This window comes from Anabrus simplex, chromosome 3 (genome assembly GCF_040414725.1).
Source record: "Anabrus simplex isolate iqAnaSimp1 chromosome 3, ASM4041472v1, whole genome shotgun sequence".
Classification (NCBI taxonomy): Eukaryota; Metazoa; Arthropoda; class Insecta; order Orthoptera; family Tettigoniidae; genus Anabrus; species Anabrus simplex.
Genome location: NC_090267.1, coordinates 285,296,233 through 285,323,714, shown reverse-complemented (window position 1 = coordinate 285,323,714; position 27,482 = coordinate 285,296,233). Strand labels below are relative to the sequence as shown.

Below are 27,482 nucleotides of genomic sequence, written 5' to 3'. Positions count from 1 at the left end.
GATATCAAATTCACAATAGAATCAGAGGAAGGTGGACCACTAAACTATTTGGACATCAAAATAATGAGAAATGGGAGGGAATTAGAATATCAAGTTTATAGAAAAGGAACGACCACTAGTACAACTATTAGGAAGGACTCCAACCATCCAGGACAGTAGAAGAAAGCAACATTTTATAATATGATAAACAGAGCCCTTAAGTTTCCCTTAAAAAGACAAGCGTTCGAAAAAGATATGACCACCATATATGAGATCGCGAAGAAAAATGGATACACCAAGAAATATGTAGATAAAATAAAGGACAAGTTAATAAACAAAAATCAACTTTGGAAAAAAAAAAGAAAGGAGGAACGTAGCGGTAATAACTTTCCATAACACTCACTCATACGGAATAAAAAAGATATTCAACAAAAAGGGCATTGAGGTCGCGTTTAAGACGAACAACAGTAACAAGAAAATTTTATTTAACTCGCATAAGGTCAACAAATCCGACAGATTTAGTAAATCAGGAGTATATTGTATCAAGTGCCAAAATTGTGGGAAAAAATACAATGGACAATCAGGGAGGAGTTTAGAGACGAGATACAAGGAGCACGTGAATGCGGTAAGACATAGGTTTTCAGCAATGGGCGAACACATGGAGGAACACAATCATAATTTTACGGAAATAGACAAAGATATGGAAATTCTGCACACGACAACAAAAGGAAAACGAATGGACGTTCTGGAGAAGATAAATATATATATTGATCAGAAAAACAATAATGATAACAACTTAAATGAACCATTAAATGAAGAAAATGCGATGTACAAATTGGCATACAAACTTATAAGGAAGGAAAGAAAGAGAGAGAGAAAGAAATAGTTCCGAGCCACAAGTACGCTTCCCCTCCACCCCCTACATTACGTAACCGGCAGCACAGCGACTAGTAGCAGCGAGCACAACAAGGTCATTGACAGCAGAGAGTAGAACACGTTTGTTTTCAAACTAGCACAAGTATATATTGAGAGCAAGGTTAAAATTTGACATCAAGACGAACTGAAGTAAGTAAAATACAATTCTCTGAACATCTAAATATCGTCTTTTTTATAAAAACACGTCGCTAAAGGTTGGTTGTTAGTTTGTTTATTTAAGGAATTTGACAGTTAGAAACAACGAGCAGATCATCGCGCAACCAACAGCAAAGTAGCAACAAGGAGGGAAGGAGGACATATTGTTTGGGTTCAGACAAACATCACATCATTTCAATTTGCGGATAAATTAAAGGAATGAAGTAAGTAGACCTAAATGAAAATTCTCCAAATATCTGAGTCGTCGTTTTCTTTTTCGTAAAAAGTCTCTAAATTTTAGTTTGTTTGGTTTTGTTTATTTAAGAAATTGGAAGAGAGTAAGAGGAGAAAATTTCTGATTCATAAGAAGTCTAGAAAATTAAAGCAGACGTTAAGAAAGAAGAGAGAAGAAATATTTTTAAAAAATGACGAACTTCATAAATGTAGTTTATTAATTTAATTTACAAAGTGGCTATTTATTATTTGTTATTTTATAATTCAGGATAGAGATAGATTTTATAGATTTTATAGAAGATGAAGAAAGAGTTACTATTTTCAGATATTAATAAGGACATAAATTAACATAGAGGGATTAATTTAATTATATTTTATCATTGATGATTGGTAAAATTCTGGTAAAATATGTGACAAATGACAATGTAAAAGGGCAAAAGAAAAACTTAGAGTAATATTGTACCTAATTTAAAATTCATATATTTTAATATATAATTGAAATATGATACCAATGAACCATGGTCCTAAGATAATTAGTATTTGGCACCGCTGAGGAAGAGAGCAGAGGCTCTCAAAACATGTACGGTAATTAAATAGAATAAAAGTGTATAAAGTATTGACAAGGCGGAAAATTATTTTATAGAAATTTGTATATAAGCCAATACGGACCAAAATGGTGAAAATATTCAACATCTCTTCGTGAAAACTATCACACTTTATCCATGGTGTTGCAGAAACTGAACTACAATGAACGCAGATGGTTACCGTGCTGTGATTTAAAAGTGTGCAGTATCATATTAGGGCAGCAAGGAGGATATACAAAGTTCCCGTGCTTTCTGTGTGAGAGGGAGTTCCGGGACAGGATTGTCACGGGTTAGTGTCTCAGTGGCCCAAGAGGAAACATTTTGTGTTTGGAGAAGAAAAAATCATTGTAAATCGTCCATTAATTGATCCTCAAAGTGTGTTATTGCCCCCTTTACATATTAAATTGGGAATTATGAAGCAGTACGTGAAGAGTTTGAATAGAGGCAGTCCCTGCTTTCGGTACTTCTGTCAGAAATTTCCAGGACTGCCAAATGCTAAAATTAAGGAAGGTGTTTTTGACGACCCCCAAATTTGGAAGCTTATGAAGGATCCGACATTCAGTACGACGATGAACAAAACACAGCTTCAGGCATGGGAATCATTCAAGGATGTTTGTAGCAAATTCCTGGGTAATGTTAAAGCTGTCAACTACCAACAGATTGTGGAAACCATGTTGTAAAACTTCCAGAAATTGGGTTGCCGCATGAGCTTAAAATTACATTTCCTGCACAGTCGTGTGGATTATTTTCCTGCAAATTTAGGAACATTCAGAGAGGAACATGGCGAGTGGTTCCACCAGGATCTAAAAGAAATGGAACAAAGGTATCAGGGACGATGGCACGTCTCCATGGTGTCAGATTACTGTTGATGTCTAGTGCGAGATAACACTACTGAGGAACATAAACGCAAATCAACACAGTGTTCATTCACATCAAAGTGCAGCAAACAATGGTGTTCTTGTAGTGAGATTCATACATTCTAGCAATGAATGTTACTTTTTTGTATATTCGTTGCAATTTGATCATGTCCCATTAAAATTACATATATTCTCTATTACGGTGTTTTCTATTGAAATTATAACAATATGTCAAATTTCAATTTGAAATAGAAACAAAACCGAACATGATAGGAAAAAACGGTTTACATATTTGAAATCAGCACACCTAAATTAGGATAAATCACTTCTTCAACCTTTCACTAGAGTTTTTTTTTTTGCAGGCCTGTGTAATTTGTTAAAATTCAGGAAAAAGACCCAGTTCACTGCCAAGGGCCATCTTAAAATAAGGTTGTATTGAAAGTGTGAAGAAGGTTTAGTGGTTCCACAGACTAACGTTATTACAAATAATGTGAAAATAAATTTTGTCAGAGTATCTTTCACTAATAGTGCACGGAGAAATAGAATTTCCATTGGTCATCAAATAACTATGTTGTTACAACTATCCTGACATGCAGTCTGAAGCTAGAGCATATCCCTTATTGATTATTTAGGTGTAAATAGTGCTACACTTATTCCTGCCTATATACTTATAAACAAACTATAATTTGCTGACAGTGGAAACATTCTTCATTACTCCGAAGCTTCATAATGAGATAAGACAGTTGCTTAATGATTATCAGTATTTGTCATACCATCACACAACTATAAGGAAATATAAGGAAAATTAAATAGTGCTGAATTTATTTCGTTACAGAACTATATTTCTCAAAGTTATGTACATAAAACAATATCAAGGGGAGAAATAAAGAGTTATGAAAAGAGGATGTATTTCTAGTTACCTGATATCATAACAATGATTTTTAATTAGCACTGATGAAATATATCGTTTAAAAATCATTTTCAATATGAGAAACTTCTTAGTACAGAAATAATTACTGAATGTATGCTTCTTAATATGAACAATCTTCATAATTCCAAGGATAAAATATTATCTTTGAATAGCAAAGACTGTTACTCAGAATTTCAGTATTTGGCAGGAAGTAATTAAACTGATCAATACATCAAGTTCTGAAATATTCAAGTATAGAATCAAATTCCATACGTATCAAATATCCTACCTAGCAATCATAAATTGAAATATATTACTAATCTTCAACAGATCAATTATCAATGGCAGGAAAACATAAGACAGGGACATAATGAATAACCTACAATGAAAAGGAAAAGGAATCCTGCAGTTAAAACTAAGAGGGTCATAATAAAGCCATCATGACAATTAAAAAAAAAAAAAATAGCAAGAGAGCATACTTCCAAAGTACAGAACAGAAAAACTAAATACACTGAGAAAACCTGTGCCTGCACTGGTCCTTCTACAACCAAATTACATACCATATACAGGAAGGGAAAGAAGGGAAACACTGGTATTTATGTAGTTTATTCTAATACACTGCTTTCCCCCTACATACATTTCAAAACTTTTCAAATTTAGCTCTAAAATCACGAAAATCAACCATGCAGATCAAAATGAAGTGCTTTGCAAGTTCTTTTACCTCCAAGTGTATCCGACTGTATTTGTACCACATAGAAATTGGTCCCAGTCTTAAATTTGAACCAACAGACAAGCACTCCATTAATGTAAACAATTCAGTTTAACATAGCCCTAAGTGCAAAGTTTATGAACAGCTTTTAATTTCTCCAGCTGAAGCCAAAAGATGTAGTTTACATGATCTTTCTGATGTGCATTTACAAGAAATTACTTTAAAATTTGATAGGTCTACATCAGAGAGGACGCATTAGAGTTAATAAAATGCACTTCTCATTCGGCTATACACCATACCATGGGAGTACTTCCCAAAAATGAGAGGGTTACTGCTGACTTCCTTCATCAATTCCTTCATCACGGCTCTCCTGGAAATTGAGCCATGACTGTTCCACGATTGTTGACACTCTCTTCTCGTATTCTCGTTTGTTTTCCTGGTAGAGTTGTGCCGCAAGGGAGTTAGCTGGAGAGTTGGGATTTGGTTCATCCAAGAGAGACTAGTAAGAAAACCTCACTCGATTAGAAGCAGTTGCTAGTGAACTATCAATTAGCATGACATATTCTCATGTTAATTGGCATTCATGCAACACTTAAATTGCTTTCAAATCATATTAGTAAAACAAATTGACTTGTATTTAGTTGTTAAGATATTAGGTACAAATAAATCTAGTTGGAATAACTGCAGCAAGAAACAGGTCCCAAGGAGGAATGGGGTTGAAAAGTATCTGTAGAAGCCAAGAGAATTTTTAAAATCTATATGTGAAAAATATTTTTCAAAACAAAGAATACAACAAATTTATCACATTTTAGGTACTAAATAAAGTCTGAAATTATGAAGAGAAAATAAATATTCAGAGTATTAATGTGCTGGTACAGTAATCCAATTAACACAATCATTTCATTTTTAAAAAAAGAACACAAATTAAATACTTTTTTCTGCTAATTTGTTTCTTTGCTTCCACCACTGACATGGCACAAGGGACAGGGATAAGGCACAACTACCTACAGGTAATGTTATTGGCGGATGATGTTCTGTGAAAAGTGAGTTAGCATTTCATTATACATCACATAAAATTCCAATCGTAAGTAAAGATGCTTTGATATGCACTTGAAAAAGATTACAATAATGGATTCAATATCAAAATTCACTATAACGATGTATAAAAGTAGCATATTGATATGCAAGGTAAAGGGAAAATATGAGAATGGATAACAGAGCATTCATAAAAGTTATTAGTATCTTACAAACTCACATGGAAAAATAATGCTTGTGAATGAGTCCACAAGGTGAGGACTATTTACAGAAAGCTATGCAACATCCAATTGTATGATACATAGGACATAAAACTACTGTAACTGAAGACAATGGCTTGACAAGCTCATAACTTGCTCTACGATAACATTCCTGAATACAAAAAATAACCATGCAACGAATAGCTGAAATTAACAACAAATATTACTGTTATCAATTCACAATACATAGTTAAATTTAAGAGCAAAACCTACTCCAACTGAAAGTATTGCTAGTGTCTTAGTATCAGAGCAAAAAATTACAATATTTTGTTGAACTTATTGTGGTTATTCAGCAACACAATCAATATACTTTGCACATAAATGCCACTACATTATTCAGAATGGTATCCATTACAATGACTACATTTTAGTTAAATTTCTACACAGAAAAATGTCAATCAACTTTAAAAACAAAACAAAAAATCCCAACATAAATGCAACCTGTAATATGAAGAGCAACCTAAATGTAGTATATTCTTTCCTTACCCCATCCACAATACAAATTCACGAAAAATAAGTTCACAGTTCTGTACTACACATGCAAGCATTTTCTAAAAAATCTTACCAATAACTATGAATGCAACTGTTCTACAAAACTCCAAAACAAACCACAAAATGTTTTCAATAATACATTACCTGTATTCATCAGTTATCATAATAATTATAATAGTTTTCTATGAAATATCAGAGGATGAAGTGCAACACAATCTACAGTACATTAAAATGTTCTATAGAGTTTCAAAAATTCAAATTTAAAGCTTAACTAATGTAAAAGAAAAAGGAGAGTTTCAAAAATTCAAATTTAAAGCTTAACTAATGTAAAAGAAAAAGGCAAGTTGGATTAAATTTATTGATTTATTCTGTAAACAAACGTACAAGTACGCTGGGCGGAAAGTTGGTTACACGGGACCAACAACAGAAAACTGTTATTTGTTTAATGCTCTAAATTCAACTGAAATAAACGAGGCTGGGAAGGAAGGGGGGAGGAGAGGATAGTTTGGGAAAACACAGGGAAGGCATATATTATAAGTATATATATAAATGAAAAGCAAAACTACATTTCACCGGTATAACATTAAACACACTAATTGGCTTAATCATACATGATTAGAGCAGATAAATAAAAATTATAACTCAAAAAATCATACACGATTCAGCAGTGACAAATCTTGCCACAGTGCAGGCCTGATTCATTTTTTAAATAATGCATAATATTAAAAGTTAGAGCATTAATGCATCCGTCTCTTTTACATTGCAACACATCTAGTTTCAAATGAATTATACACTTAAAAAGTAATTCCAGAAATTTTTTAAACACTCGGGCACTGGTCAGATCTTACCCTGAGCTGCTCTTCTTTCTGAGTCACAGTTGCCAAAAATCTAAGAGTTCAATTTAAATTAAAGCATTACGAATACTACTATCGCAAGGAGGATGTCACACATTTTTCTTTGTAGCACAGAAACAAAAACGGCAAACACTAGTAAAAGAGCCACACTATGTCTTTCCTCAAAACAATTCCTTTTCTTTCTTATATGTTGAATAGTTAATTGGCAATTTTTGAGGCTTTCCTTAGTTTTGAGTTTGTCTCATTTCCATTTCCACAGACGGAAAACAGGATTCACTAGTCTACAAAGCTTTGCTCCACACAAGCTTTCACCCTCTTCTCGTATTCTCTTCGATTTTCTTTGTATAGTTGAGCTGCCATAGAATTTGCTGGGGAGTTGGGATTTGGATCACTTAAAAGTGACTGAAAGGGAAAACATTAGGTTAGTTGACTCGAAGTCTCTTAAAGTCCAGAAGAATCCTTGTCTGCAGAGATTCAAACAATGTAGTTACATTTTAATATTACACTAATACACAAATATACAATATTGGAAAAATACTGTGAATTTGAAATAATGGAACTTCAAAACATCACATGTTAGAAAACTGCACAGCAAGGAAAAAAGTTATTTATCAGTTAACTGATAATGACATACAGCAAACATGATTCACATGTATTTTAACACATTTAAATATGCAAAGGTTCTAAAATATAGTAAAATTAGGGAGGTATAATAGGGAACTGAAACATTGCCTATTGCTTGAAACTACTATCACAAAGCTACATTCCCTCAGCATGTAATTGTCATCAGAATATGGAGTGAACCTGCATGTATGAAATTCAAACAAATGTCCTTGTTAAGAATTGCATCAAGGGAGCACAGGGACATTCAGTAAGTGAAATTCACAGAAAACTTGTCTTTGTATAAGGTGGTCGGAAACAACGTGAACTAGGTATGTTAGCGTTAGAGGGTTGGTCACACTGATAAATAATTTGATAAAAGTAATTCAATATCTAGCTCAGTTGTCATCTTATCAGCTGCTGAAGTCAGCCAATCAGATTGCTTCGTGGGTGATTTCAAATGGGCTTTGCGAGGCAGTGTTGCTAAATCTGCACGTACATTAAGACCAAACTGAGAACACCAATCGAAGAAAACCTTTGCCAGGAGAGGGATTTATACATGGACCTCCGAGCTAACTGGATCGCATCATAGCAAGTATGTTACAGTGACACCGGCTGAAACCCACAGTGTGTTCGTGTTTGATGCGGATTTCTCAGCATTGGTAGCTGTTAGGCAATTTGCCATTTACGGACATGTTTGTTTAACAGCCATGTGGCATGAGTACGGTGAACTTGGACTTGCATTGCAATGCAAGTCTTCCTCCATTAATGCTCTCAAGACAGTTGTATCACGTATAGATTTAGTAACACAGTCTTGTAAAGTCCATCTGAATTCGCTCACGAACCAGTATGATTGGGTAAATTCAGCAGCTATTAAATGGCAATGGCATGAGATATCAAATTACTTTTTTCAAATTATTTAACACTATGACAAACCTTTTAATGCCCACATACCCAGTTCATGTTGTTTACGACCATCTTCTATATAGATATTACAAAATGTGATAACATGCTGTTGAAGCAAATTAACTTCTAAGTATGCCCTTTAATATTAAATATTAATGAGCATTCAGCAAACCATCAATAAGTCAAAAGAACACATTTAGAATGTGTTTCTTTCAAATCTCTGTCAGAAGACATTTCACAATCTATGAAGCAGCTCAACATGAAGTAAAGGGGGAATACTTAACAGGTCGGTATCTGGACACACACTGTGCAAGAATTAACTAACTCAGCTCATGGGTAAATGCATCAATAAAGTGATACACCTGTAGCTTGTGTACATTATTTTCTTATATCTTGTGAATAAAAATAAAGGAAAAGAGTATTAAAACTTTCAGAACCCTCTCCTCTGAGAGATACAAATACAATCAATATTAAACATATGACAAACCATTACTGGATTTCATTAAGTTATCATTGTATGTTCCTCTGAATTAGAAGTATCTTCATTTACATTTAACAGTTCAAAGTAAAGTGAATGAGTTACAATAATGATTTCCATAAGCCTTTGCTGGTGAGATGTAATGTTTACAGTGCACTATGTCTTCTGGTATGGGCTAGAATAAATTTGTTACTTTTACTGAACTGTCTCAGTCTCATCCTTGGCTTTGACAATATGAAAGTGACTGAGGTATGAGAAATGCTAGTAATACCATACGTTATGCAGCCAGTCCCTGTTATGAATGGTGTGAAAATATCGCTCATCGGGTCGCTTGGTGCATGCATTTCAGCGGGCTTGGCAAACTGTTATGTAACAGCAACTTCTGGCCCAGCGAGGAAAGCAACGGGAAACTACCTCACTCCTCATTTCCCTAGTACGCCTCTTCAGTGATGCCTAGGCCATCTATGATGGCCGTTGGCGGAGCTGTGGGGGATCAAACCAGCCTTCGGGCTGAATACCCAACATACAATGATTTCCAATATGGTATCTGAACTCATGTAACTAACACAAAATCTAAAAATGAGGTCATGATACTCAACTGAGATATGCAACAGTGTTATATCCATTATCAGAAGCTCATTGAAAGACCTGTTAGAAAAATGTAATGAGAGGAACAATGATAGGCATAACATCATATAAATCTGGACTATAGTCCCAGGATCAAGTAAATACTATTTCAGAATGGCTCCGATAAGTGACCATAGCATCTACTAAAGAAGCAGATTAGGGGATAAAGTAAGGAACACACTAATTAGGCCTGAACCTGATTGCTATCTTGAACAGAACTAATGAACCAATCTATAAACCATGGATTCAAAAGGGGCTGATAATCCCACTGTTTTATCCCATGAAACAACAATCATTATTACAACTGCACACATCTAAAAAGAAAATAGATTGATACAGAAAAGACAATGTGAAATTCACCCTCGATGAGACGAAAGGAAAAAACAGTTATGAACAGGCCTGGCCAAATAGCACTCTTGCGTTGAGGTGGCATGATGTAGAGAGGAGGAGAAGATGGAAAGGTTAGCAGTCCAGGCGTGCAATTGCAGCACAGTCACCTTGCCAGACAGTCCATTTTGAACAGGTTTCAAGACTTCAAAGGGCTCAAGCCTGACTTTGATTTATTTCTTAGACTTTTCTCGGTTTTGGCAGAGAATGTTCTCCTTTACTTCGAGATTGAGCTGATAAATTTGCAACGCAACACCCACCTCAAGGACATTCCATCAATCTCGAAATGTGTGTGGTTTTCATGCAATATCCTCGACCACGCAGGCAGGCTGTTAAAATTCTTTCAATGATCAGTCACTTCTATCCAAAACTCTATGCAGTTGACAGCATCGTGAACCCTTGTTTCTAATATAGAATACAAGTACAATCTCAGGTCAATCTTCTTTGTTTTGCTGAAAAAAAGTGAATGCATGTGCCTCTATGTAAAGTATACTTACTATAAAACATTAATTATTTTTTGTCACCATTATTATTGATTATAAAAGCTGTAAAAATGGATTTTGCTTCATCAATCTGATTTCACCACAAACATACCTCCTGTTTACCCCAAGCCAGCTGTGATAGGCATCATATATTTTTTCTGAATATTACAATAGTAGGCGAAAGCCAGAGTACCGCCAGATATGTCAGTACTTCTGTGGGGTGTACTAATGCACGAGGGGTGCAAGTCCTCGCCACCACTGGTTATGAAGATAATAAAGGATAAGGAAGAGCTAGTACTCCATGCGGCACTTAGATGGCAGCATTTCAAAAATTTTGCAATGGCCAATGAATCCTCACATCATCATCATCATCATCATCATCATCATCATAATAATAATAATAATAATAATAATAATAACGCAACACCCACCTCAAGGACATTCCATCAATCTCGAAATGTGTGTGGTTTTCATGCAATATCCTCGACCACGCAGGCAGGCTGTTAAAATTCTTTCAATGATCATGGCATTCTAATTCATCAACATCATTTTTACAACTGAGAGTTCTTATTGTCACACTAACTACTAAGTACAACCTGATAGGGAGAATAATTTGTCAAAATTAATGTGCATCCCACTCAGATAGCAGATAGATTTATACTTTGTCACTATCCCTCTGATTCAAACACACAAATTCTTCCATTAATCAAACATGTCTCTACATAGCCTCTACAGATGTGATGGATTCCCACATCCATTGTCAAATACGATTGAGTGGCCGATCACATGTGAGATAAGGTCAGTTATCCGGTTCTTGTCAGCAAGAAATGAACAGATTCATCACCAGATCTGTGAACTGTACGGCCCCAAGCTATGAGTGATGGGAAAGGTTTATGAAGGAAGGTCAGGAGAATGTTCATGACGACCCATGCTCTGGTTGGCTATCCCCGATCAGCGACAATATTGTGTGTGAGGCTGACACCACCTTTCGTGCAAATAGATGGTACATATCTTTTCTGTCACTTCACTTTCCACATCTTCTAAGGTCAGGTCTCTACAAAATTGTATCAGAAATGTTGGACTACAAAAAGTTACACACCGGGCGAGTTGGCCGTGCGCGTAGAGGCGCGCAGCTGTGAGCTTGCATCCGGGAGATAGTAGGTTCAAATCCCACTATCGGCAGCCCTGAAAATGGTTTTCCGTGGTTTCCCATTTTCACACCAGGCAAATGCTGGGGCTGTACCTTAATTAAGGCCACGGCCGCTTCCTTCCAACTCCTAGGCCTTTCCCGTCCCATTGTCACCATAAGACCTATCTGTGTCGGTGCGACGTAAAGCCCCTAGCAAAAAAAAAGTTACACAGTTGGTGGATTCCAAAGGATGCTGATCAAGGAACACAAAATGAAAAGATGTGCTAGTGCTTTGACATTTTTAGGGTGGTACCATGAGGTAGGAAACGCATTATTGGACCACATCATCACAGAGCATGAGACATGGGTGCCCATGTGACCACTCAATCCAAGCAGCAATCAATGGAGCGGCAATACGCATCATCTCCAATGAAAGTGAAATTCAAACAGATTTTCTCAACTTGGAAGATTATAGCAGCCGTGTTTTGGGACAGACGTAGTATTCTGCTAGTGGAGTGCATGCCATCAGCAACAACAATCAATGCAGCTGCGGACTGTGAGACTTCACCACACAGTCCAGGCCAACCAGAGCATGGGTCGTCATGAACATTCTCCTGACCTTCCTTCATAAACCTTACCCACAGTCTGCCAGAGTTTTGTTGCTTCATGATAAGGGAAGACCTCGCTCTGCAACTTGAATTGTTTCGCTGGCAGCATTTGATCCCCCTCCCCCAACAAGCCTGACCTTGCACCTAGTGACTACCATCTCCTCCTCCAACTGAAAAAGTAACTCGCCGGCAAGAATTTCTGCACTGATGAGGAAGCGAGAACAACAGTTCAGATATAGCTTTCATTGCAGGCGGCAGACTTCTATGATGAGGGTTTACAAAAACTTATCACATCATATGACAAATAGTTGAACAAATATGGAGACTATGTGGAAAAGTAGCTCAATGTGTGTAGAATTGACTGTAACATAAATAGCCCAAAGCAGTTTTTATTTTATTGCAAAACAGTCCTACTTAAAAAAGAGTTCTTGTACATTAATCAGGAATTGAACCACTGCTGTCTTGCTGAAAAGCCAACAGGTAGAGTGAAGTGGTCATATGTGATTTGGTGTCATTGGACATGAATGTTATGCTGCAAATTAACCCTTAACTATTGACGTACATTTTCAGTGACATCAACATGGACGTGAGGTCACTGAGACCGCATGAAAATTAATTTGACTACGGAAGGGACGGTTAATGAGATAAATTGCTAGCTGCTTTTATTTGAATAATTACACTTTATTGAACCCAAAACCACAAAAATATTTTCCATTTGTTAATTTGTATAACCCTCATACCTTCAGATTGCAGTCACAGCAATTTTCGTTATTCAGAATACACTGTTCCATTTAAACACACACATATCCTTTACACTATCAACAAAAATTGACCCTAACTTGGGTATTAAAGATGTTTGATAACCACTGCACTGAAAATTAACGACACATTAGACTGATCTCTTGTTGGGGTGGAAATTGCAAGCACTGAACTTGGCCCTCAATGTTACTCTCATTCAACACATTCGAAGCAGATCTTCCTTGTACACTCCAAGCATACTGGTTTTTCACATCTGTAGCACTTGTAATATGTTTTTCTCTTCTTTGCTGGTGGACACAGACAACAAGTTATCCGTTTTTCAAGCTTCTCCTCAGAAATGTTGATACGCTCCGCAGGGATGCTCAAAATTCTAGAGATAGCGCCTCGAATATCTCTTGGGATCCTGAGATTTGATAATCTTCTTATGTGTGGCCTAGTGAGATGAGCAGCAAGTTCTTTCAGAATGTTGCCTGGTCATTTGGGGGCTCTCGCGATAGGACTGATGCAAGATATTCGCATTCACAGCTGCAATATCGACGATACGGAAGAAGACTGCCATCGGCCACCTTCTTTTGTTCTTCTACCTGTGCAGTAGTTGGCTGACATCTGATCCAAAGTATCTACTCCAGACTTCGTAGAATTATAAAACTGAATCATCTCTTCCTTCCCCGTGTCAGCATCAGTTGCTTTCCCACGGTGCATAGAGGATACTAACAAAACAGCCTTGTTTCTTTTCGGAACGTGCGAGAGAAGAGTTATGTCTTTCGTGAAGCCATACACAGAGGAACCGACCTTTCTCTGCTTGGAAGGCAAGAAGTTAGTTGGAATTTCCTTCTTGTTCTTTCTTACTGTCCCAACATAAGTGAGTCCCCTTTTCCTCAGCTCCTGAACAAGCTCCACTGAGGTGAACCAATTGTCAGCTGTTATATTTCTATTTGTACCCTGTATTGGTTCTGATAAACGAAGAACTGCCTGCGTTGGCTTTGAAAATTTTCTGTCTTCCCTTGAAAGACCTATTCCATCAGTGTCCTTTCCCTGCATAAATATATGCATTGTACAAATAACTATTTTTCGAATCGGTTAGGCACATCAATTTCACTCCATATTTCTCAGGCTTGTTCAGAATATACATTCTGAACTTACACCGACCTCTGAAACCAATTAGCATCTCATCTACTGTTGCATTTGTGCCAATGGAGTAACACCTTTGAGAGTTCTGAATCAACATATTCAGAAGCTCAGATATGGGTGCAATAGGATCTGTCTCTCTCTGCTGCGTTCTGTCTTCAGGATTGTCAAAACGCAGGCTGCACAGGAGAATGGAAAACCTTGTACCTGACATCACAACACGAAATATTTCACGGCCCGTATCGTCAGCTGCGAAGACTGAAGCGATGTCCTCTTTGTTAGATTTGAAAACCGCCGAATAAATAAGAAGGCCTAGAAAAGCTTTCATTTCAACTGCGTCAACATTTTGTAATTCTGCTCGGGTAGACTTTCGGTAGTTACTTCTCATTGCACTGAGTTTCACATTTGTCTATCGCACTAGTAAGTTCACCATTTCTTCATTAAATATTAGTGTCCATGCCGTAACAGGATCCATACTGTTTCCAACTCGAGTGAAGGGCGCAAACCGGGAAGGTGAATCACGATATTGTGACGAGGTGTACGCACATTCTGTGGAGGTTCTGCAGACGACCATTTGTACCTATTTCTACCATAAAAACACTTAGAACATGAATCATCAGGCAGTAGCGCGGAACTTTCATCTTCTTCTCCCTCTCCTTCAGTCTCAGTATCGGTATTATGATCACTCTCTATTTCACTATCACCATCGTCCACATCACTCATGTCTTCTTCAAACCACTCGGTAATTGTTCCTTCGTAATTTGCATCACATGTTCGGACACTCGCCGAAGTACCTGCACGCTGACTCATTGCTACACACAGCACTATCAACTGAAGACTGCTTCAAACCATGGACGTGCGGTCACCCAGGCCGCTACGAAACTCATCAGCTTCTTATCGCAGCTGCACGGTTATTTATGACAGATAAGATAAATACAGTGGAGAGGTCAACTTAAAATAGAAAGGTACTGCAAGCAAATATACTGGCAGGGTGATAAGCGAGGTGTGGCACGTGTTTACTTTTCCACCGCGGTCATGTTGACCGCACGTCCATAGTTAAGGGTTAAGCATCACATACATTCATACGAGCCCTCAAGTATCATCAACATGTTTGCATGGTACATGTACTGGAATGCTAATAGATCTCTGGTTTGCTAGTGGTTTGAGTCCCGCCACAGTGAAATATTGTTATACAGATCCAAAGTCACTGTATCTGCAGGCCTGTTTATGTTACATTTTATTTATAACACAGTTATGATTGGATATGAATACGTTTTACCTGCATTCAACTTATAAATGGTCTCAATTAATTGCTCTTCATTCCTTCCCTAAGAATTCAATGGATAAATACCACTGCTATTTGTTTTACATCACACCAATACAGACAGGTCTTGGTGATGAAATGCAACAAGGCTAGGAATGTGAAGGAAGCGATTGTAGCCTTAATTAAGGTACAGTCTAAAAAATAAAAAATAAAAGTTTATGTGAATATAAAACATTGTAGGCTTTCCTCAGTTTTATTATGTAATGCTGATAGGTAACCAATTTATCGGTGTAATCTGCTGGCTGACACCACACAATAGTAGTGTGATGTTAAAACCAACTCTGTCTCCAGTAAGAATGTATTGTGGCCGAAAGGCCAGAGAAAGATAATAGCATCTACATAACACTTATTACATCTTACTATAATGTGTTAATGACATTGTTCTTTTTGTGCACATTGTTAAGTGATATCTGTCACATTCTTGATTACACAGCTGAACTCTGTCTCCAATGCTGCATCATTGTTTTAAATGAGCCGCTGAGAGCCAAAGTGGTCTAAGTCAAGAAATGTCTGTTTTTGAGTTATATCACTCAGTGCACTTATAACGCATGGAAATTTGTTGTGAAGAAGTGGTATAACAATAACTCCCATGGGAGATGCTTGAGAGCGCTAGATGCATTTTTTCCATCACGCCAGTGTGGAGTGCATTTACAGGATTAGTGGTATAAGTCAAGCGTCACGGCCACGTGGTTGTGTTCTGTGTTCACTATCGCTGTTATTTACATTCTAAAATCAAAAAGTCCTTGTAACTGTGCTAGTAAGTATCTGTATTGTTTTCTTTATTTAGATTTTTAATATTTAGGTGTTATTAAATTTATTGGCATCAAAAGGCTCCCAAGAAGTAGGTTCCTGCCTTCTAAAGCATGTTGATCTCCATGCCCATGATGCTCATCATGTGATAGTATACAGTGACAGAGCAACTGGTCAAAATCGGAATTCCAAAATTGCACTAATTTGGACAGAGACTGTAAAGAACTCGAGAAATGAAATCCAAGTGGTTGACCATAAGTTAATGCTATCAGGACACTCCTTTCTTCCAAACGATCGGGATTTCGGAGTTATCGAGAGAAAACCAAGAAGTGCTCAAATTTTCAATCCGGATGAAAACAACCCTTTCCCGTTTATAGAATGACTCTGAATTACTTTGTCTCAACAAAAGACATAGAGAAAAGTGTAACATTTAGAAAGATGAACACGCAAAATGAAAAGTTCAGTTGGCTTCATGTTCGATGGCTTCGTTTTCAAAAAGATTCTCCTCATCTCATTCTCTACAAGGAATCTCTCGATGAAGGAATCCCTTTCAAAACTTTGGATATTACTCCTTCACATCGTGTTCGTGGCTGTCCTCGTTTGTCTGGTGTTCAACTCATCTCTCTCAACAATGCTGTGCAACCTGTCACCGAGACTAAGAATAAGAGACATGATGACCCTTCTCCCATACACCCCTCCAGTACACCATACTTTCTTCAATCAACTGACAACTGTAAATTCGGCTGTGGAGTATGGACCTGATTATGTCGACCCATTACAAGAGGAAGATGACGTAGATTGTGAAATTGAGTAAACTGGCATCTTCCATTATAAAATCTGTTTAAACTTCAGCATGATAATTTAATTTTGAGAAATTTTGAAATTTCAGCAAAACAATTTATTTATAACTAGCTATGTACCCATGCTTCACTACGGAATTCTACACTGCATACAGAATTCCAGGTTAGATAGTGTACATGTTGTGAGCGAGATTATATTAAATTGCAAAGCACTTAACGTTACCTTAGAAACGCAACGGGGAAGTCACCAAACGTCTTTTCTCATATGAAGACGGGGTTAGGGAACTTTCACTGTAATGGTAGGCCCCCTTGCCTACCATCAGTTACAATCAGGTTGGGGAGTTTTCATTATAATGGCAGACACTCACTCTCCACCTGCCTTTTTTACATCCTCAGAAAGACCATCTTAGTAGTTTTCCCAACTGAAATGAACATAGGTCATTACAATGAAGTCAGTAGGAATGGTGCGATTAAAAGCAATCAAATACTTGATCAAATTAAAAACCACACATTTTCTCACTTTTAACGAACAGTACTACACTGCCGATCTAACAGTCCAAAGTTCCAGAGCTGGAATGACCAAGCCGCAGACAGCCGCGACCCGTGAACACACTTTGTCTTATTTCGGCCGGGTGGGGGTGCCCTTTTACAAATCAGTTTCCTAGGGGAACCCGATGAGTCAGAAAATCTCAGTTCACTACACAGGCGGTTGAAAATCTATCTGACTTGGAGGTAAATTTTTCCACCAAGCCGGAGGAGAAACCCCTTCTTCACTGCGCAATATTGTAGGCCTTCACATTTAGTTTTCTTTCGACTCTGAAATACCACTCTTATTATAATCGGTACGATAAAACTGGATAAAACATAAATGGTCGGAAATTGTAATAATAATAATAATAATATTTGTTTTACATCCCACCAACTACTCTTTTACGGTTTTCGGAGACGCTGATGTGCCGGAATTTTGTCCTGCAGGAGTTCTTTTACGTGCCAGTAAATCTACCAACACGAGGCAGACATATTTGAGCACCTTCAAATACCACTGGACTGAGCCAGGATCGAACCTGCCAAGTTAGGGTCAGAAGGCCAGCGTCTCAACCGTCTGAGTCACTCAGCCCGGTGGTCGGAGATTGTATTCTCCATAACTTTATGTAGTACTTTTCGATAGGACCAACAGCATAGGTATTTAAAAATAAAATTTTAGGCGCCTTCACCTAAACTACAATTTCATCCAGGGTGAATAAAATTGTTTATAACTTAGACTGTAGTTTCTTATTCCCCAACTCTATATACTGACTTTCATTAAATTCTGTTAACCCATTTTCTCGTATTCGGCGTTGATATGGACTTGTCAACAAAAATACAAATTCATGAATATCTGTGTTATCAAAGCCGGTACAGTAACAATGTATGATATAAATTATCAGAAATTTAATTCTAGATAACTTTTGTTGTGTAGTATTTATCGATAGGACCACTAATAATATAAAAATTTGAGAATTAAATTTTAGGCCTTCCCCTAAACTACCATTTCACTCAGCGTGAATATAATTATTTATAGCCTAGATTGTAGTGGCTCATCCCTCGACTTCACACACCGATTTTCATTAAATTCTCTTCAGACGTTTTCTCGTGATGCGCGTACATACAGACATACAGACAGAAATTATGGAAAAGTAAAGATTGTATTCCCTTGTTACTATGGAAATGAACGATACAGAAACACTATTCTTTTCAAATTCTGAGCAATGTACAGACAAAACTCTTATTTTATATATATAGATCATGAGTGTCCGTACTGCTGAACTATTAGACCAGATTGTGTAGCTAGCATTAAACTATAGAGCAATTATTTTAACTCAATCTGTGAGAGAAAAAGTTGTAATGGAAGCCGTACATGCAGTTTCACATCTACTGTACAACATTATGTTTCATTAACAATTATTTTATAAATACATTGCCATATTAGAGGTTAAAACACAACCTATAGATTTTCCTTTTACTCAACTTCGCCAAAACATTCATCGGAAGAGTAGTACAAATCAATGTACCACTTTACCTTTCGCTATGAGTAAACTGCTGACAGGAAAAGTGGTACTCCAAATTTTATGAATGATAAAAAGCAATTTAAGGAATAAATAAGTAAAATGTCTTTATTAAGTATAATTTTAATATATCATCTGCATATTTCATCAAATGAATCATGAATTCTTGTAAAGCCTGAATTTACATGAAACAAAATGCCAAAGCTTTAATTTCTCAGAATGGGAAAAAAGTTGACTTAGACCACTTTGGCTCTCAGCAGCTCATATCACCCCAAGCTTGCCTTAAATTATGGAACTTTTAAATGCCTGCATTCTAACTTCACAATTATTATGATAACCTCAGTTTTGTATTGTATCTCCTGCATGAATCCAGTAACAACAAGCCAATCAATTTTGTGAAATTTTCCTGTATATGATAGTCTGAATCAGTGGAGGTTGGTGATTTGGAAATGTGGTGGTGCACAATGGCTATCAAAGGATGAAGGAGGTTTGCTTAAACTTGAAAACTTTGTACTCAAAGACTTATATGATTTAGTAAGTTAAACGGCTAACTACAAGCATATTAGTACCTATTTATACAGATAGTTCATCAATCTTTCAAGTAAGAAAAATCATGCACATTCACTTTACAGCAGCAAAATGCTGGAATTTTTTTTTTGACAACTCAAACCGAAATGCAACATTCCTGATCTGTCAGGAGGAAAGGGAGATAGTAGCTGCTATCTATTGACAGTTAAGAAAAAATTATGGCTTTCAGAACAACCAGGATGTAAAACATAATAGACCATGGAAATTACAGAAGCCCACAGAGTTACAGTTCACCAAACCCCTTATAACAATTAATCATTTCTTCAATCTGGCTGATCATCTTAAAATGATTCATAATGAAACCAAAGACTCCATTTTACATTCTTTAGAAATATAATACTCGTAGATATATTGAAGAATGTTGATGTCAAGCGCTCACTCTAAAGAAGGTGTGTTTAATTTCTTTTAATTATTGTTGTTGAATATTTTAAAGTACCTTAGTTTGTAAGATTAGATATATAGAGTCTGTACTTATGTACCAAGAACTTGGCATGTTTCTCTGTTGTATTTGTAGGCTGAGGAGGACTTTGAATAAAGTAAAAAATTAGGTCCCTGAATTTGTGGTAAACCTTCACCTAAAACTTACCATAACAAATATTATAACTACCCTGTGATTTCATTTGGATTTTTTCTTAAATGAAGTGTCACTATGGAAAATATCCTCTGATGACAGACATGTAACTTCCTGTTGCATACTGAAACCTTATAGATCACTCACACAGGTGCTGTACAAGTCATTACTGACACATTAGTAAGTTTTTTTTTTTTGTATCACACAGACACACAGATAGGTCTTGTGGTGATGATGGGATAGGAAAGGGGCTAGGAGTGGGAAGGAAGCAACCATGGCCCTAATTAAGATATAGCCCCAGCATTTGTCTAGTGTGAAAAAGGGAAGCCAAGGAAAACTATCTTCAGGGCTACTGACAGTAGGGTTCGAACCCACTATCTCCCAAATGCAAGCTGCTAACTACACGACCCAAACTGTGCAGCCATTTGCTCGTTGCATAAAATTGGAGAAATTACTGGAATAACTACAAGAAATATATATATATTAAATTTGTTCTAATGCCATGACTGGTCAAGAAAAATACCAGTGAACTGATTTAAGCAAGGACAATCATTTAATTAGTTGAAATAAACTCAGATCTATGCACCTGACTCCGCTATCAGTGATGTTACAGAAAAATTATGCCAACTGAAATATATTACCACTCAAGTCTATGAAAATGAAAAGCTGATAAGCTACACAACCATTTAAATTAATGGGAACATTGAGTTTTTTCATAATTTTCCCAATGGTTAGCAACACTGTGCAACCCCCAACTGCTTATTCTTAGATCCCATGCTCTCTATGCATTTTCTGCAGAATTTCTTTTTTAATTTAATTTTATGTTTTTGATATTTTAACTATCTTTACTAAGATGATTAGATGTATGGAGTCTGTACTTATGTAACAACAACTTATAAATCTCATTTTTATTATCCTGTATCAGCATCAACTCAACTAAGGTTTAGGTTGAAGGAAGAAGCCCACCCTTGAATACTTATTTGCTTTTCTATGGCTAATCTATGTAATCACAAACATATTCCAGCTTAAAGTGTAGTTAAATGACTAATAAATTACATGTTTTGTTCTTCTGATTTGGAACATCTTCAGGTAAAAACATGTATAAAGATACAAAAATTGGTACAAATGAAATAAAAAACACATATGATGACAATAATGAGATAAAATATTCCTTGATAGTGAGTTAAGACACTCAACAAGTCAATATTCAAATTTGTGATATGATTCTGTGTATAAGGGATCCTAGCAAGTGATCTTTCTTCAAAATGCTGGAGAAGTTGCAATTGTTTTTAAGTATGTACTCTAACTTGCGGATGATGATTGACTTAAATTTAAAATACGATGACAGGGAGAAACTTCTTAAGAAAAACCAAAGTTTGACATTAAATCTTGATAGAAAGTTTTGAGGTGTTGAAGGGAGTTTGTAATAAAAGGAAAGAAAAATTGTTTTAGAAAAAGATAGAAGAGGAGGAAAAAGCCTTGTGAATATACGGTGGTGAAGTATCGGAAGAACAATAAAATCCTTACCTCCCGGCCGGTCCCACTATGTTTACTTCCCTTATGTCGTCAGCAGAGGCGGCGCGTGACTTTCATCACTGGGGGTTCAACAGAAGGAAAAATCCCTCCCTCAATATCTCCTCTCCCCTGTCACCTGTGCCATGACTAAGTTCAAAGAATGGGCACAACGGTGAACATTATGTGCATGCCTAAAATCTTCCCTGATGAGAACTTGCACCCTGAACGGTGACCACTCATTACAATTGCCCCCATCGTAACCTTGTGAAATCAATTTATCTGGACTATCCACAACTTCGCTCAAAGAAAATTTTAAACACTCTGCTATTGTCTTAGCATCATGACTAGAGGGTGAGAGGAAACCCCAGAATCTTTCAACTGGCTTACCGTTGGGAAGAATGGTAACAAACTGTGCTGTAGTTGATATATCGGTGGTCTCATCTGTGATTACCGAAATGAAGTGCGCTGAGGTGATTTATTTACTTTTTCTTTACTCACGACAGATTTCATACATGCACGAAATCAAATCATTCTGAATGTCTTTCGAGGTGCCTTTGAAAACAGTAGCTTTGGACAGATGGTCTCTTAATGCAACGTCAATTTCAGAACTAAAATTAACGAGGCCTCGAAATATGCCAGGATTTGATGATTCACTTGTTTCGTCATGCCCGCGAAGTGCCATCTCAAACGGGCCACAGAACTTTATTTAGCACATAACGATTTTTCCGTACTTGATTGTTGTCTCTTTCCACAGACTGCCTGTAAGCATAGTCAAATTACTGACGGTAATCGTGTCTTCCCAGGAGATCGAATTGTGACTGGGCAAGTATATGAGATTTAGAACTTTTGTGTTTCCTTATTTTTGGGGTCAAATGTCCTAAATTTGGACGTCCGGCATCCTTAATTTTAATCTTAAATTTATGCTCAACAGAGAGAGAGAGAGAGAGAGAGAGAGAGAGAGAGAGAGAGAGAGAGAGAAGAAGAAGAAAAGTTTGTCTTCTTAGGTATCATATCACAGTTCAAACTCATTATGTAGCTCCTTACCCTTCCCGGGAAGAAAGATTATGGACGCAACTACAGTGCACAAAAATACACACACGGACAAAATATTGTAACTTCTTTATGTCCTAAAAATTAAGTTTCTGAACGGCACAACAGTGCAGAAAAACACTCACACGCTTGCACAGTGTACAATAATATCACGAATTATGATAACTGTTGCAAAAATTTGTAAACGCTAGCATCAGACTTGAAAAACACGAGTAAACTTTAGGGATGTATGTTCGCACTGTTCACAATGTTGGTAACATTATTTTAAGAACTTCTATGGCTAGGCAATTAGCGTTTTCATTAGTATTACATTCCCGCTACTCTTTGCCTTGGTGATTTTTTAGTTAATTTTCTCTCCAAAAAGTAAATATTCCAAAGAAGGCAAATGAGTAGATGTTTAAGTACTGATGTATTTGGGAAAAGGCATCAACTGGAATTTGGCGGTTTAATGTGACTGCTGGTAGTAATGATGCTCTTTAACACTAGCGCTAATTATGTGCACTATTTCCTGCTACGTAGATGAATTCCTGTAAGGGCAACAGATGGCAGGCACATACTTACCCCAACACGACTTGAGAGAGTGGCATATTGCGCATGCGTAAACCACAGATATTTGCTTCTGCAATATCCTGGTCTTGCCTACGTACTGGCCGATGCCCCCCCGCACCTCGCCACTCCCTTCGCCCAGGTACGGACGGAGAGATCGCCTTCCAAGGGGGTTCATTTCAGACAAGTATCCAGTCACGGAATGTGCACAGTTCACATGAATTGAAAGCCAGAACGAGTATATTATGGATAGATTGGCTAAGCAAAAGGTTCGAGTTTGACAAGGGAGTTACGAATATAAAGTAGTTCAGTATAATTTGACAAACTGGAGGTTCATTGCTCCATTGCGCTATGCCAGAAACCGCCACTGGTCGTCAGGTGACTAAGTGTATATGTTATACGGTTGGCTTGTGAGAGAGGAACATGAGGTGGAAGAGGGGAAACGGAGAGGAAACTAGGGGAAATGTCTTAGGGAGTGATGTACGCAATGTTTTTCCGGATCTGTGTGACAACTGCTTTAGGTTAAAAGTGTATTTATTTCAATGTGTGTCACTTCTGAGGAATTTTGAGGTTTGCTTGTGCGATTAGTAATATCTATGTCTTCAATGGATACAACTTGCAGGAAGTGTAGCATGATTGTAGCATTACCTCAGAATACTTTCATGACACAACAAGAGTTTGCTACTAAATTTGGTGTTGGTGTAGGCACTATAAGTAAAATTACTCAGGGGCACAAACAGATAGGGTATATTTCAGTGGAGAAAAGGGGAAAACTGTGTCAGGAAGAAAACAGATGTCAAGAGATGAATGTTTCCTCCTCAGAAGAAGCAAATCAAACCCTAGGCTAATGCTGTGGGCTTAACTTCTAATGTTCATCGTAGAGTTCTGGCAGCTGGAAGGAAAGCCCACAAACTTGAAAAGAAACTCCTTAACACGGGAAATGTGCAGGAAACAGCTCTTGTAGGCATGTAGTCATCAGGATTGAACAACGGAACAAAGGGAGCAAGTCTGTCTCTCTGATGACAGTCATTTTGAATTTCAAGGACAGACGGATCAATACATGTACTGAGCGAAGAATGAGCTAAAAATTTCAGCACATTTGCAACAGACTAATAATAAACCCCATGAAGATGTTTTATTAGTGTTTCATGCATGAAGAACTGGGACCCTTAGTAACAGTCGATGGGATGATGAAATCTGACCAGTTCATCCAAATACTGGAAAGGAGAGTTGTTGGATAGCTGCAGAAGAGGTCACCAGGAATTTTTCAGCAACATTGACTTCCTACCATACTTCAAAGAAAGTGAAGAAATTCTTCAGTGACAACAATATTAGAGTCTTAAAATGTCAGGGAACTTCCCTGACATTAATCCATGAGAAAACTTATGGGCTATTTATGCAAAGAGACTCTCAAAACTAGACTGTTGCACAAAATTGTGCATAACAGTCTCTAGCTACAGTGTGGCTTCATCCTGATGAGCTTAAAAATATGTGCTAAAAGCTAGTGGAATTTATATCAGGTTGAGTAAAGCAGCTTATGAAACAAAGGAGGATATATTAGATATCAGCAAAGATTAAATGTATTATTACATATATACATACATTCATACATTATCATTATAGACTGTTATGCCTTTCAGCGTTCAGTCTGCAAGCCTCTGTGAATTTACTAAACGTCTCCACAATCCTCGATTTGCAACTAGTGTTGTGGCCTCATTTAGTTCTATATCTCTTATCTTTAAATCGTTAGAAACCGAGTCTAACCATCGTTGTCTTGGTCTACCTCTACTTCTCTTACCCTCCATAGCAGAGTCATTATTCTCCTAGGTAACCTATCCTCCTCCATTAGCCTCACATGATCCCACCACCAAAGCCGGTTTATGCGTACAGCTTCATCCATCGAGTTCATTCCTAAATGAGCCTTTATCTCCTCATTCCGAGTACCCTCCTGCCACCTGTTTGTACCAGCAATCATTCTTGCTACTTTCATGTCTGTTACTTCTAACTTATGAATACGATATCCTGAGTCCATCCAGCTTTCACTCCCGTAAAGCAACGTTGGTCTGAAAACAGACCGATGTAAAGATAGTTCCGTCTGGGAGCTGACTTCCTTCTTACAGAATACGGTTGATCGCAATTGCGAGCTCACTGCATTAGCTTTACTAATCCTTCATTCAATCTCACTTACTATATTACCATCCCGGGAGAACACACAACCTAAATACTTGAAATTATCTACCTGTTCTAGCTTTGTATCACCAATCTGACATTCGATTCTGTTTAATTTCTTACCTACTGACATCAATTTAGTCTTCGGAAGGCTAATTTTCATACCATACTCATTACACCTATTTTCAAGTTCCAAGATATTAGACCGCAGGCTTGCGGTACAATCTGCCATTATGACCAAGTCGTCAATATAGGCTAGACTGCTTACTACATTTCCACCTAACTGAATCCCTCTCTGCTATTTTATACCTTTCAGCAGATGATCCATATAAACTACATAGAGCAAAGGTGAAAGATTACAACCTTGTCTAACCCCTGTAAGTACCCTGAACAAAGAACTCCTTCTACCGTCAATTCTCACTGAAGCCCAATTGTCAACATAAATGCCTTTGATTGATTTTAAAATCTACCTTTAATTCCATAGTCCCCCAGTATGGCGTAAATCTTTTCTCTTGGTACCCTGTCATATGCTTACTCTAGATGTACAAAACATGAAAACAACTGCCTATTCCTCTTGTAGCATTTTTCAATTACTTGGCGCATACTGAAAATCTGATCCTGACAGCCTCTCTGTGGTCTGAAACCACACTGGTTTTCATCCAACTTCCTCTCAACGATTGACCGCAACCTCCCTTCCAAGATGCCAGTGAATAATTTGCCCGGTATACTAATCAATGAGATACCTCGATAGTTGTTGCAATCCTTCCTGTTCCCTTGCTTATAGATAGGTGCAATTACTGCTTTTGTCTAATCTGCAGGTACCTTACCAACACTCCATGCTAATCTTACTACTCTATGAAGCCATTTCTTCCCTGCCTTCCCACTACACTTCACCATTTCAGGTCTAATATCATCTATTCCTGCTGCTTTATGACAATGGAGTTTATTTACCATCCTTTCCAATTCCTCAAGCGTAATTTCACCAGCCTCATTTTCCTCCTCCCCACGAGCTTGACTGTTCACAACACCACCAGGAAGATTTCCTTTTACGTTGAGATGATGTTCAAAATATTCCCTTCACCTCTCCAGTGATTCCCTGGGATCTATTATGAGTTCACCTGAATTACTCAAAACACTGTTCATTTCCTTTTTCCCTCCCTTCCTAAGATTCCTTATTACTGTCCAGAAAGGTTTTCCTGCTGCTTGACCTAGCCTTTCCAGGTTATTACCAAAATCTTCCCACGACTTTTTTTTGGAATCAACAACTATTTGTTTCGCTCTGTTTCTTTCATCTACGTAAAAATTCCTGTCTGCCTCGGCCCTTGTTTGGAGCCATTTCTAATAAGCCTTCTTTTTACGTTTACAAGTTGCTCTCACTTCATCATTCCACCAAGACATTCGCCTTTTCCCATCTTTACACACAGTTGTGCCTAGGCATTCCGTTGCTGTTTCTACTGCAGCATCCCTGTATGCCACCCATTCTCTCTCTATATCTTGAACCTGCTTACAGTCTACTGTTCGAAACTGCTCACTAATCATATCCATGAACTTCTGTCTAATTTCCTCATCCTGGAGATTTTCTACCCTTATTCGTTTGCAGACAGTATTTCACTTTCTCTACCCTAGGCGTTGAGATACTTAATTCACTACAGATCAGATAGTGGTCTCTATCATCGAAAAATCTCCGGAAAACTCGTACATTCCCAACAGATTTCCTGAATTCGAAGTTGGTTAAGATATAGTCTATTATGGATATAGTACACCTTGCCTCCCATGTGTAGCAGTGAATAGCTTTATGCCTGAAGAATGTATTGGTAACTGCTAACCTCATACTAGCGCAGAAGTCCAGCAAACGCTTCCCATTCCCATTAGCTTCCATATCTTCCCCACATTTACCAATCACCCTTTCGTATCCTTCAGTTCTATTTCCAACTCTCGCATTGAAATCACCCATTAGCACTATTCTATCCTTGCTATTGACCCTGACCACAATGTCACTCAATGCTTCATAAAACTTGTCAACTTCATCCTCATC

The 27,482-nt window shown here is 37.4% G+C and overlaps 1 protein-coding gene across 2 annotated transcripts in view; it reads right to left on the bottom strand.

The window, feature by feature from the left end:
- Positions 1–3,545: 3,545 nt before the first annotated feature.
- Positions 3,546–27,482, bottom strand: part of Ubc6 (ubiquitin conjugating enzyme 6) — a 100,332-nt gene continuing 76,395 nt past the window's right edge. Inside the window, exon 4 of one of the 2 annotated variants that reach the window (XM_067143083.2) lies at positions 3,546–4,843. In XM_067143083.2, the coding sequence (XP_066999184.1) occupies positions 4,673–4,843 (171 nt within the window). In that variant the 3' untranslated portion in view covers positions 3,546–4,672. Of the gene's footprint in view, positions 4,844–6,681; positions 7,388–27,482 lie in introns of those variants that run through there. The other variant, XM_067143084.2, reaches the window with a different exon arrangement.